The 13,241-nt window shown below is 46.9% G+C and overlaps 1 protein-coding gene across 5 annotated transcripts in view; it reads left to right on the forward strand.

Moving 5' to 3' along the window:
* The first annotated feature begins 2,176 nt into the window (after positions 1–2,176).
* The window catches only part of SLC39A8 (solute carrier family 39 member 8), a 67,964-nt gene continuing 56,899 nt past the window's right edge, over positions 2,177–13,241 (forward strand). Inside the window, exons 1-2 of one of the 5 annotated variants that reach the window (XM_046657436.1) lie at positions 2,177–2,226; positions 2,746–3,222. In XM_046657436.1, the coding sequence (XP_046513392.1) occupies positions 3,001–3,222 (222 nt within the window). In that variant the 5' untranslated portion in view covers positions 2,177–2,226; positions 2,746–3,000. Of the gene's footprint in view, positions 2,498–2,745; positions 3,223–13,241 lie in introns of all 5 variants that reach the window. The other 4 variants (XM_046657435.1, XM_046657433.1, XM_046657434.1 and 1 more) reach the window with 4 other exon arrangements.

Raw genomic sequence — 13,241 nt, forward strand, 5'->3', positions numbered from 1 at the left:
CCTAATGGCTCTAGGACTGGAAGGCAGAGGAAGAGAAGGAGAGGGGAAGAAGGGAAAGAAACACCTGTCTCTTAGATTTGCTCATTAGTCCTTCCACAGGGAAATGAGTGATGAGAAAGTTTAAAAGAGGCCAACTTCTTCCTTATTTACAACAGTAACAAAAGATTTGGACTGAGAAAAATGTGAAGTTATTAGAAAAAGTAAGATTTGATGTTAAATGTTCTTTCCATTGGAGAAGTGAACTTTTACTCCTCTTCCAGGTGTTTCATGTTTTATTCTGAGAGAGAACTTCTACACTGAATATTTAGAAATAAAAAGGCTGCAACGCACACTTGTTCTTCTATCCCAATTTCCTTGTTTCGGAGATGAGGGAAGTGACTCCTGGTCAGGTCAAACGACTTTTCCGGGTTTCCCAGGTGACAGAGTCAGAAAGAGCAAGGACATCTTTCAACATCCTGGCCAGTGTTCTTGGCATGTTCCCTTCATTATTATACTTTAAAATTATTTGACTTTTAAGGCAAATTTCCAAGAAAAATAAGGTATGTGCATAGATATGAATGACCAATAAATAAAATTTAACTTAAAAAAATCCACAGTATAAAATTTGTATTATTCAAAATTCATTTACATTTGTGGAAAAATCCAACATCTTATTGGTTTTTGCAGTTCAAGCCGGGAACGAACAACCTGTTGGGTGCAGATGAACCATCTACAGTGTTCATTAATTTCCAAGAATCACCTTGAATCACTGAGGTCAAAAGGAAAAGCAGGTAATAAATTTCATTTAAGAATCCAGGGGCCAGCCCGGTGGCGCAGCAGTTAAGTTCGCAAGTTCTGCTTCTTGGCAGCCCGGGGTTCTCCAGGAAGATGGGCATGGATGTTAGCTCAGGGCCAGTCTTCCTCAGCAAAAAGAGGAAGATTGGCAGTAGTTAGCTCAGGGCTAATGTTCCTCAAGAAAAAAAAAAGAATCCAATAAAAATCCTGAAGAGTCCCATTAGCTGTGTGATTTAAGAGCTTAACTGTGATACGAACTTACTTCTGACTCTTGGGTGAAATATTTGCCCTCTTTGCACCAGTGTAACTCTGTAAATTAATATTAACCAATATACTGACTTTATAACTGGAAGGGACACACCGTCAAGATCATTTTGTTGATCTCCTTCCAAGGCAGGAATCCTTCCACCAGATACCCACACATCTGACTCACTTTCAATCACGGGGAAATCACCACCTCACACAGCAGTTGTCCTTTATATTCTGCGGAAGCCTTCCTCTTGGTACCTTTGTCCTGTTACTGCAGCCTTCTGCCCTCCGGAGTTAGACAGAACACGGTTAAACCAGCTCCATATGACAGCCCATCAGTTATGTCTGCCTAGATCCTCATATTTCTGGGATTTTCTCTCCCTGTCTCTTCCAGGTTATATCTAAGTTCCTCACGGGAGATGAGATTCTTTCCCCTTCCCCATCTACTTGCTCCTGTGTGGACATAGTGACTCTTTTAAAATGTGCTGTTCTAGGAGGCCGTAGACTCTCCCCGTGAAAGGAAAGAACACCACTTGGAATTCTTCTTATTGTCCTTGGCCACATAACAGCGAACCAGGGTTTCACTTTATTTCTGGACAATTATATCCAGACACAACCTTTGCCCCCAAACACCGCATTCACTTTGCACAACTTGTTGACCTCACACCTAAGCCAGCCTTTCTTGAACCGTCATCTGAACAAACATCCATTCTGATCTGCGGATATCCCGTGCGGCGTCAGGAAGGGCCTGCTTGGGCTGTGCTGGCTTAGCTAGTCCACCACCACGCTACAGAGTTCGTTTCCTTTTTCTCCTCCGAGTTTAAGAAGTAAGACAAAAAAGCAATTCCTGCTAATCTCTTAGACAATGCCAGGGGCTCCAGACTCTATTCCAGGAAGCTGGTTTTATCAAGGTAACAAAGAGACCACCGAGACCAGAAAGCAGGCTAGGAGCACCGACACGGAGGTGGCGTTCAGGTAACCCCCGGGATGAGGGCGGGGAGCCGGCTTGGCTGAGGCTGCGCTCGCGCCACCCGGGCGAAGGGGAGCGGCCCGCGGCTCTGCGCCCCGGCGTGGACGCGCCCGGGAGTTCAGGCTGGGGGAGTGTGTCACCACGTGCCGCAGAGGCGGGGACAGGGCCCTCCTCCCCTTATCTGTAAAGGGCGCAGGGCCGGATCTCGGAGTTTCACAGCGGACTTGCCAGAGGTAGTGTTGAGACAGACAGGGACTCTCGTGGACACACAGAGACGCAGGGAGGCAGAACCTGGCAAACAGGCGAGGGGAGAGGTCAGCAGGCTAGCGAGTCCTTCCCACTAGTTGCCAAGCCCAGAGAAGAGACTTGGGAGAGGGAGGGTCCCTTTAGACTCCCAAACCCCACGACTCCGAAGGGGCCACTCCTGAAGCTCCTTGAGGACTGCAGGTCTCAGCCCTTCTAAGTTTGCTCGGAGGGAATTACGCAGAAAGACAGGAAGAGGAGGTGGGCTTCTACAGAGAGCGTGGGTTGAGTTCTCCCTAAGAGGTGGCGTGGTTTGGGGCTTTATATCCGGGAGGATCGTGTGTCACCACACTGTTCGCAAATCCTGGGGCGTTTGCAAACCGGCTCCGGGGCAGTTGGCCCCATGCCCGGCCGGGCGTTCGAAGGCTCTGGCCAGGCAGTGCTCCCGGGGCCGGCCGGCTGGTGGCCCGGTGGCCTTTATCTCTGTCCCCATTTGTCCTCTATCTCAGGCTCTCCAGGAGGCCCGGGGGCGCGCGCTGCCTAGAGCTGCCCACCCCAGGGTGCACCGCCACTTCAATGCTCCGCAGGTCACGGGCTGCTTCTCCTTCGAAGGCGGCGGAGGACCAGGGGCGCCCCGCGCCGCGCTGACTCGGACCCGCGCCAACGCCTGACCCGCGCGCCCTTGGGCGCCGACGCCGGTGCGCCCGGCGCGTCCCTGTGCGCTCCAGCCCGGCTCGGGCCCTCGAGGGGCGGCTCCCGCCAGGATGGCCCCGGGCCGGGCGCTGGCCGGGCTCCTGCTGCTGGCGGCCGCCGGCCTCGGAGGGGCGGCGGCGGCGGGCCCCGGGCTGGCCTTCAGCGAGGATGTGCTGAGCGTGTTCGGCGCGAATCGGAGCCTGTCGGCGGCGCAGCTCGGGCGCCTGCTGGAGCAGCTGGGAGCCGCGCCCGCGGAGGGCGCCCCCGAGCCCGGGCGGCTGCACTTCAACCAGGTAGGCGGCCGGCCGGCCCGGCCCCCGGGCGCCGTGCGCGCGCGCGCGGTCTTCGGGAAGGGCTCAGGGGAAAGGGTCTCCTTGCGTTTTCCCAGGACGAGGCCGTAACTGGCGGCGCTTGCTTTTCACCAGACCGGGCTTCTTAGCCGGGGTTAAAGGCCGGCAGTGAGGGGACCAGAGGTGACAGTTTTATGCCTGATGAGCTGAGAGGTCAGAGGCTTGGGTTACAGGATTTTACAGAAAAGTTTATGAAGTAGGTGAGGGTGAGAAGCATCTTAAGAGATGCTTTTTAGCTAGGAATGGCGCGCTGAAATCTTCCCGGCAAGGACAGCGGCTCCCTTCCCCCCGCCCGGAGCAGGTGCTCCGTGGGTGACACCTGCCAGCGAGAGCCGGTGCAGTTCTGTCTTCCTGTGCGTTACAGCACGCGTCCAGAGCTGAGGGGCCTACTGTACGACGTGGGGGAGCCCAGGAGCCCGGGAAACCGAGGCACACACCCAGTTGGTGGGCAAACTGGGTTTAAAGTCTTAGTTTTTAGTTATCTGTCAGGTCAAATGTTTGATTCTGATAGTCATTCAAAATTAAAAATATATGTCTTAGTAGGTATACACAGTATTATTTAGGCATTTGGTAATTCCTAGGATTTAAGGCCAGCTGTGAATTACCTAGGAGCAACTAAGATCATACGTGTTAATTAATTTCAAAAAGTAGATGATAGAGCCCCAGTTCTTTCCATAATAAATATTCTGTGACATACTGTCTCAGAATCGTGAGGTCCACTGTGTGCTCTCAGCGCCCTCCTCCGAACCCCTCCCACTTGTGAAACTCAGGTGAGTCAGCGCCCGAGTGTGTCCCTCCTGCTCTTGCTCCAGTGATGCTGATGATGAATAGCAGTGCGCAGTATTTTCCACCTTGTTCCTCACTTCTGGGCGATCTTAGTTTGTGTTACAAAATGGTTTTGCGGTCCAGGATGTTTGGGAGATGCTGCACGGTACACTCCGCCCTTGGGAATCAGCATTTCTCAGCGTCTGACCGGAGACTGCAGTCAGGCAAACTCATCAGATAAAGTCCTTGATAATAACATTATACATAGGTTGGCATTCTTTTTGTTAGAAATATCTTACCTCATTTAAAACATACAATACTTAAGAAGAAGTAGAGGGCTGGCCCGGTTGCCCAGGGGTTAAGTTTGGACGTTCTGCTTCAGCGGCCCAGGGTTCGCCGGTTAGGATCCTGGGTGCGGACTTGGCACCGCTTGGCAAGCCATGCCATGGAAGGCGTCCCACATGTAAAGTAGAGGAAGATGGGCACAGGTGTTAGCTCAGGGCCAGGCTTCCTCAGCAAAAAGAGGAGGATTGGCAGCAGCTGTTAGCTCAGGGCCAATCTTCCGCAAAAAAAAAAAAAAAAGAAGAAGAAGTAGAACTTTCTGATGCTGTGGGGTATCAGAGGGTGACCCCCCTTTGATCTCGAAGGGCTTTGTGGTCCGCCTGTGCATGTTCTTTAGTAAACTATCTATAGTTCCCGTCCTGGCATGGTGTTATATATATGGTTTAATGTCTGAGAAATGGTATTCAGTTGGAAAAACTGAAATTCCCATATATTATATTGATGTTTTAGAAAATAAAACAAAGCAAACAACTTTCTATTTTCCGTTGAGTTGCAGTCTTTTCTCTTCCAATAGGGAAACTGTTGAGCTGACCGCCATGTCTCCGGGCAGGAGAAGGGCGGTCATCTGATGGGGAAGAAGTGTGGCGGCTGGACTTGCGGCTGCGTATCTGCTGCCCACACATTGTTTTGACACCTTATCTCCTGGTCTTGCAGCATGTGGAGGTGTCGATGAGTTATAAAACCCCTGACCCCTGAGCTACCCTAGGCAGAGACACTGCAAAATATGCCTAAATTATTTAGGAAAATTGGTTCAGTTTATTAGCTATATGATTCCCAGTTTATGAGTAAGTAGGATGCCTCAGTAAGTAAATTATACGTATGTTGACACCTTGTTTCCCATTTTCATATTTGCATATTTAACTACCCTCATTATAGCCTTTGTGGGCAACAAAAAGAGACAGCAGGAAGCCCATGATTACTTTGGAAACAAAAGGAAGCCAAGGAAAATTTATCACTTAATCAGGGCTAACAAACATCTATTTGATGTTCTAGAAAGTCCTAATGAAAACAAGAATCATCAGTTAAATGATAACAAATGAAATGCCATTCCAGAAGAACCCATTAATTTGCCATCATTCATATCTGCTCCAGCAGGAAACCGTCCAATTTGGAGCAAAATTTAGGGTCATTAATGTCTGTATACCCTGAAGAAGACAATTTGGGTTTCCTCACTTGCAACAAAGTAGAATAAATAATGTATGGGCCTACTGTGAGAAGCTTGGTTTTCTGACTTTCAAAAAGGCTAAGAAAGTAGAATTTATTTCTGTGGGCCAGGAATTCATTGAATCTTCTGTGAGTTACTCACAAATGATGTTGTTCCTTTGGATGAGGGCTGTCATATTTCTTAGGCCAGCTTTTCTCACGTAACAGACAGCTGTCCTCTGGAGGCCTGTTAGACAATTCTGGAAGGTTTTCTAATATTTTTTTGGTATCTCTAAGTACTATTAGATTTACCTGTTGCTTTGGGAAACCAAAGTGACCTGCATTCCAACTGGAGACAACAGAACAATCGAGTGCACTGTTTTGCTTCTTAGGGTTTCTGAGGGTGCACGGAGCAGGTGGAAGAGGCCCCCCACGCAGCGGGAGTGGGGAGCCCTTTTCCGTGAGTGGGTCCCGGGCCCCATGGCTGGTGGAAGTCTGATGTGTCTTGGGGAGTTCCCAGAACACACAGGGAAGCCCAGCTGAATGAATTCCTGGGCGGTTAATTTATGGGGCTTCAGAATGGCCTCAGTGCTACCTTCTGTTTGTTCAGATGTTCCCTGCTCACTCTCCAGATGTTCTTTTATCTTCATTTCCTCTTCCAGACACCTCGCCTCCAAGTTCTTATGTGTAGACATTGGTTAAAGAGCTTGACGAAAAGGCAGGCCCTCATTCTCCCGATTATCACACCAAGCTGCAGGAAATGCCTCCGATCATCCCGGCTGACCCCGAGATGCCACGCTGCCTCTCCAGACCCAGCACTCACTAAACTAAACTATTCACTCTTCAGTGAATTCACCTTAGACTTTTGCTCAACCACTTAGCTCATAACCTTCCTTGCATCCTTCCTGTTTCCAACTGGAATATCCTTCTTTTCTTTGAATTGCCTTATCAAAACCCTACATTTTTAAAAGCCCAGTTAAACTCCACCATAAAACCTTTTTGGGGCATTATAGGCAGCACTGATTAGCTGATTTTCCTCTTTTTTGAATTCCTGAACTATTTTTTACTATGCTAATGACACTTAACTATTCATGTGTTCAACAAATATTTGAATGACTACTATCTAATTAGAGTGATCGTTTTAAAGTACAAATCTGATCATATTCATTTTATTAAAACAATTAAATGCCTTCAGAAGAATCTTCAAAGACTTTGATATGGCTTAAGCCCTTTTATGATCTAGTACCTGCATACTTCTCAAGTCTTATGCTTTGCCACCACTCCAGTCTTAATGGACTGCCTGCCGTTCCTGGTTCTCCATATACACCTGCTTAGGCTTCAGATATCGGTTTAGACATTACTTCTTCTGAGGAGCCTTTCTTGATCTGCTCACGGGTGTAATAGGAGCCCCTTCTATGTGATCCTATATTAATTGGTGCCTGTGCAATTGTGACGTATTACAACTTGTTACAATTATAACATGTAAATAATTTTATATGTATTATAATTTTCTGTTTATATGGCTGCAAATCCGCCCCCACCCTGTTGCAACACGTGTACACATACATGATTTTAAACAACTTGAAGGGAATGGCCTGACACAGCTCTCGAGGGGCTAGTGTAGTGCCTGGTATATAACATGTACTTATTATATATTTTTTGAATGAATTAGTGAAGATTTTTTAATATGAGTAAGATAGTTTGGGCCCTAACATGACTTTATAGTTTATAGGGGGTGGTATGACATATGCACATGAAACTATAATCATGATAGAATGATATGTCTAATTAAAGAATTACAAACAAAAGTGGAATGGAATCAGACTTGCGTTTTCAGAAAATTCATCTGTTTCCTAGTGTGGGATATGTTGGAGTGAATCAGGGTGGGAGCTAAGGAGGACACTGCTGTGGTTCGCATGAGATGTGGTGATTCTTGAGCCTGGAGACCATCAGGAGGCCGCATAAAGGCTCTGCCTTCCTCTGGAAGTGCAGACATGGCTGAAGAGTAGACGAAAAAGCTCCAAAGATCAATATTTTCTACTTCAGTCTTTAGCCTGTAGTGGTCATTTAGCTATTGTTAAATCTTTTCCTTCAGTGGCTTCTGCCCAGTGATGCCAGAGGGAGAGGCAGCGAGCTAACTCTTGGCTTATTTCGGTGGATGGCCAGGCTAGCAAACAGGAGGGTGTGTGTGTGTGTGTGTGTGTGTGTGTGTCTGTAGTCATGACATGCATGCTCTATGCTCAGCTTGTTGTTATCTAGTGCACTTTCTCCTCGCGCAGGGTAATGGTGGATTAGACAGGGAGTTCTGAGAAGCCCTGACCAGGGAGGGAGGACAGACAGAGCATCTGCTTTTTTTTTTTTTTTTTTGGCCTTTGCGTTCTGAGAAATGGTGGGGGTAAATCTTCTCGGAATACCTTCCAGTGTGCTTGTTCAGGTGAGAAACTGGAAGGGCAGGACAGAAGGGCGGGACAGAACGGCGAGGTTGCACTCAGCTCTCTGGTCACTTTCCTTCACGACAATGGACCTATTCTCATCTATTATGTCACTCTCATTTAAGTTGACCGTGTACAATGTGATCCTTGTTTGCAGGAGGTTTTGGAAAAATGAGGGACACTCATAATTTATTTAACTATGATGTCAAAAGCTGGGTTTGCCTCCATGCCAGGTATGACTGGGATCTACATGGGAAAAATGCCCTTCATTTTTTCCATATCCAGCTCCCAAACTTGCATCTTCACCCACTAACCTAGGAATCACACAGACCCTTTTGTATATTACATAAATAGTTATATGTAGGATTTATTTTTGGTCTCTTACTATGTGACCTAACTCTTTTAACTGATTTATTTGTATTATCACATTTCATACAACAATCCTATTTATTATCTTCATTTTATACAGGAGAAAAACATGGTACAGAGAGGTTAAGTAACTCAACCTGTGTCGCGCAATAAGTGGTAGGACCTCAAGCAACCCTAAACACCGTGCATGGTGTTAGCACTTTCAGTTCTGTTCTCACTCTTACTCTGGAAGGATTCTAGAAGGACCCTGCTACTTCTGGCTCTCTCCGTCCTGTCAGAGCGAGAGCCCGGCTCCCACCTGCGTCCTGCCCGGAGCGTCGGCGGCCCGCGCGGTGTGCGCAGGCGCGCAGAGACGGAGGGCCCGGCCCCGCTCAGCTTCCTGACTTCGTTGGGAGAGATCTTTATTCCCCTCTAGGGCTGTTTAAAGTCGAGTAGCTGGGTGGGAGATCTGCAGTTTTTCTATTTTCCAAGGTTCACGCTGTATTCCTGTTTCCTGACTAAACGTATCGGGGGAGATGTTGAGGGGCGGCGACTTCGTTTCCCCCTCATAGAAACCCATTGATTTTCAACTATGACTGTAGGTTAAGGTTTTTTTTTTTCCTTTAAATTTAATGTACATCTGAATGCTGTCTATCAGTTTCTTTGGGTGGTAGTGGAGGTCGGGAGAGAATCAAAGGAATATAAATAGGACTGGAAATTCAGGCCTGAAGTTGAGAAGGTTTGACATTCCTCGGGGAAAAGAAAAGCAGCCCCTTAGTGAAGGCAGCTTAATGTGCTTGGTAATCAGAGTTTGCGAGACAGTACTTGTGTTCAGAGTGGTGGTTCCTCAAGGGACTGTACATGTTACTAAGTACAAACAGTTAATATTAGGATCATTTACAATGCAAGTTATTAAAAAATGTTAGTAAACTCTAGACGGCCTAAGAAACGGAGAGATTTTTCCCATCTCCAACTCCAGATAACAATAGGTTCCTGTTTGTAATTGAAACTGATTAATTTATTCTCAAACTATTCCCAGTTGTCTGTTTCAGTAGCCAAATGGGTTCACCAAGGCTTGAGATTTGCCTTATAAAGAAATGAAACTGTCACTGAATTACCTTCCTGGTGATGGGATGTGGGCGCGTAGGAAATCTGCAGACCAGAGCCTGGTTTCATTGGGTTTCTGTCTCCTCCCAAAGATCCTCTGTTGTTTTTCTTGGCCTGAAGTTTAAGGAGAATAAAAACAAAAATCTGTGAATTTAGATCAAAGATGTTAACCTGAAAAGTAGTAGTGTGCCTTCAAGGTCCAAATGTTTAGTACTTTGACTTTTTATAACTAACTGAATAGTTAGAGAAAAGAACCAGGTGAGCATATATAAGATCTTTAAGGCTTTAGTTTTATTTTTGTCCAAAATTTACATCACTACTGAAATGTAGATGGTTAGGAGTCCATACTATACTTCCGGAAATTGATGTAACTGTGGTTTTAAGATTTACTTGAGGGCCACTGTCTGAGTTTTGCAGTGTGAAAGAACCCAGGACCCTCTATGTTCTGCTGGCCTTGTGAGTCGGAAAGCAGGTACAGAACAGGAGCCACTGTGGTCTCATTGGGATGGGAAGTGAGAGGTGTGTCTTGGGGGACAGAGATAGTGAAAGTTAGCTTGAACTTCAAATGAAAGGAATGGTAGAATCAGTAGGCCGATTCTGATGTGTATAAACCCCGCTGTGTGTAAATATCCAGAACCTGCGCTGGAAGTCACTCAGGCCGTTTTGTTGAGGGACGGATGCGATTGAGGACACCAGGTAATCCAGTTTGTATATGGAATCATGGTGTCTGCAGTTTTCTTTAGGAGCAGGTGTCTCAGAACTTAGGTGTATTCTGTGGTTACTTCACCTCCCCATGTCAAGGTGGACAGCTGGACACTGGCCTGGCCCTAATCTGGGGATGAGTGCCATTGAAGTAAATGCTGTGGGAAGGGCCTTCACTGGTGGAAGAAGCAGGTCCTGTCCTAAGGGGAACGGTCGGCAGTGTCTATGGAGCACTTACCATGTGCCAGGCACTGTGCTCCCCGCGTTCCTATACACTGTCGGCTAACCCGCCTCGTCCCAGGGGCCAAGTCCTCCAGGTGTTGCCATGGGGAGACCCAGCCCTGGCTGCTTTCATACCTCCCTCAGAGGCATCTGGCTCAGAAGTGGAAGAGTGAGGATTCCACTCTAGGGCGACTGGACTTCAAAACCTATGTTCTTTCCACGGTTCCTCCTCATGACGAAGAATATCCTCCCACGGAGGTGCTGGTTTATTTCCCAAAAGGCCCAGTGCCTCCTATGTCATCCAAAGGCCTGGATGTCAAGGTGGCACTGATGCCAGTTTCTTGAAGCCACTGGGAACTGGACAGTCATTTGAAGCAGGAAGATGTTCTCTGCTGATATTCCTGTCTTGTTTGAGTAAAAAAAGAAAAAAGTTGTTATTATTATTATTTCCTGCTGAAGCTGTCTCTGCAATAGTCAGGACTAGCTCTACAACCTGATATTAATTCCTCCACAGGCTGTCTTTTAACCTTACAATGTCCTTTTGTGATATTGACACTTGATACTCAAAACAGTATTGTGAGAGAATTAGAACAGATCGGTTTCCCCAGAAACTGAGGCACAATTAAGTCATTTGGCCAGAATCACCAGTTGTCCAAATCTGTGTGGGAGAATGGACTTTCCGGTTTTGAAGTGTCAGTTCTTCCCCACGGTGCTGGTTTTAGGAAGGTGCTGCATTCATGGGGTCCCTGTGCTGTGAATCCCCGAATCCAGTAGTCTGTGTGCCTCACTTTCTGTACATAACTGGGTGGTGGAAATGTATGAATTCCCACTCATTTCCTCACCTTCCAGTCACTCCCCAATGCATTGTTGTCTGGCTCTGTCCCCAGACTTGGAGTTACTCTCTAGGACGTCACCCAGAAATTTCTTATTGCTAAATACAGTGGGTGTCTCAGGCCTTACCTCTCTGTTAATTTTGACGGTGTTCAACATGTCAGACTTGAAACACGCCCCTTCCTTGTCTGCAACTGTGTCTGCCTTGTTCTTGTTCTCTCTTTGGGTCCTGTCCCGAGCCCTCTTTCTTCTGATTTCTGCTCTCTCTACAGCCTCAGCCACGCCTCTGGCTGCAGTTGTAGATGCAGTTGTACCTGCCTGTAGATGTTTTCTGAAGTGGTTGGGTTGGTTTGGATTTCTCTCTTGAGGGTCAGCCTTGCGCATCCTGTTGCCGATTGATGTCTAACTCTCTCTCCCCACTCCAACTCAGTGGGTCTAAACCTGTCCCCAATGAAATTCATCCACTCCATCCTTTCTCCGTCAAAACCTTCTGGTAATCCTGTTTTGCCTGTCTCAGCCATCAGCATCACCATCTGCTCCATTGACTAAGCTGAAAAACTGGATGCTATCCTTGACTCTCTCTCTCTCCTTCCCATATCAAATGCACATAAGTCTTGTGACAATAACTTCTGAATATCTGTTACTTATTCTCTCTAAGGCCTTGGTGGCCTGGTGGTTAAGATTCAGCACTCTCCCTGCTGTGGCCCAGGTTTGTTTCCTGGTCAGGGAACCACACCGCCGTCTGTTGGTTGTCATACTGTGGAGTCTGACTGTTGCTGTGATGCTGAAAGCTATGCCACCGGGATTTCAAATACCAGCACTGTCACCCAGGGTGGACAGGTTTCAGTGAAGCTTCCAGACTAAGACAGACTGGGACGAAGGACCTGGCCACCCACTTCAGAAAAATTGGCCATGAAAACCCTGTGAATAGCAGCAGAGCATCGTCTGATAGAGCACCGGAAGGTGAGAGGATGATGCAGAAAGACCTGGCAGGGACCGCTCTGCTGTCCACAGGGTCACTGGGAGTTGGAATCGATTCCACAGCACCACCACCAACAAATGTCTCTAAAGTCCAGTGTTCTCTTTTGTGTAATGGGGATAGTTTTACCTCCTTTATGGGACTGTTGAGGAGATTAAATTAGATGTTGTATTTTGCCATTCTGTCTTGTGCCTGGCATACTGTAAGTGCTCAATAAATGTGTGCTGTGTTGCTGCTGCTGCCCACTGTATCCAGTCTTGCCCCATGTCCCTCTCCATCCTCCACGCTATTGCCAGACTTTTATCTCTGATCTGCAAATCTGATCATTCCAGTGTCCTCAAATAGCTTCTCCTTACCGCCAGAATAAGATCCAGACTCCTGCCTGGCAGTTAGAGCCCTGTATACGCGCCCCACCCTCATGTTTCTCCAAGCTTCTGTTCCTTTTTTTTTCACATCTCATCTTAGACACTACTTTCTCCTTTGACAATCCCATTACTTTAAGGTGCCCTAGTTATCCTGTCTTCCTCACATTTGTGGATCTGCCCGAGCGCTCACTGGGCCATACTGTAATTGCTTGTGTTTGTGTGTGACCTCTGCAGTAGTCTGTAAGACCTGTGAGGTGAGGGACTGCCTTGATCTCAGTCAGCTTCTCCACTCCTGTAACTAGCCTGCTGTCTAGTATATAGTTGGTATTCAGGAAATATTTGTTGAATGAATGAATAACTTCAACCTTTTACAATGAATTTTATACCAACATAGCTTTCCAAATTATTTCAGTCAACCTACATGTCTCATTAATTCCAGGTAAACCAGCAATTCATTTATTTGATGCAGACATATTAATAAAGAAATATGTTCAAGTTGAACCCATGTGTCATCTGAGTAGAAGGGAATAATGGAGTTTTTGTTCCTTCTGTTTTCTGAATTTTGTAGAATTTTTTCTCCTCATTCAGACTTAGATTTTCAACAGCCCATAGCTGTACCGTTGCGCGCACCTTGGAGATGTTGGGGTCAGTATTACTTTATTTGTGGTTTCAGGGCCACGGCGAGCTGGTTCTGGGAAAGTTTCATAGAATGAGCAGAGAAGCTTG

Source organism: Equus quagga, chromosome 3, assembly GCF_021613505.1.
Source record: "Equus quagga isolate Etosha38 chromosome 3, UCLA_HA_Equagga_1.0, whole genome shotgun sequence".
Lineage (NCBI taxonomy): Eukaryota > Metazoa > Chordata > Mammalia > Perissodactyla > Equidae > Equus > Equus quagga.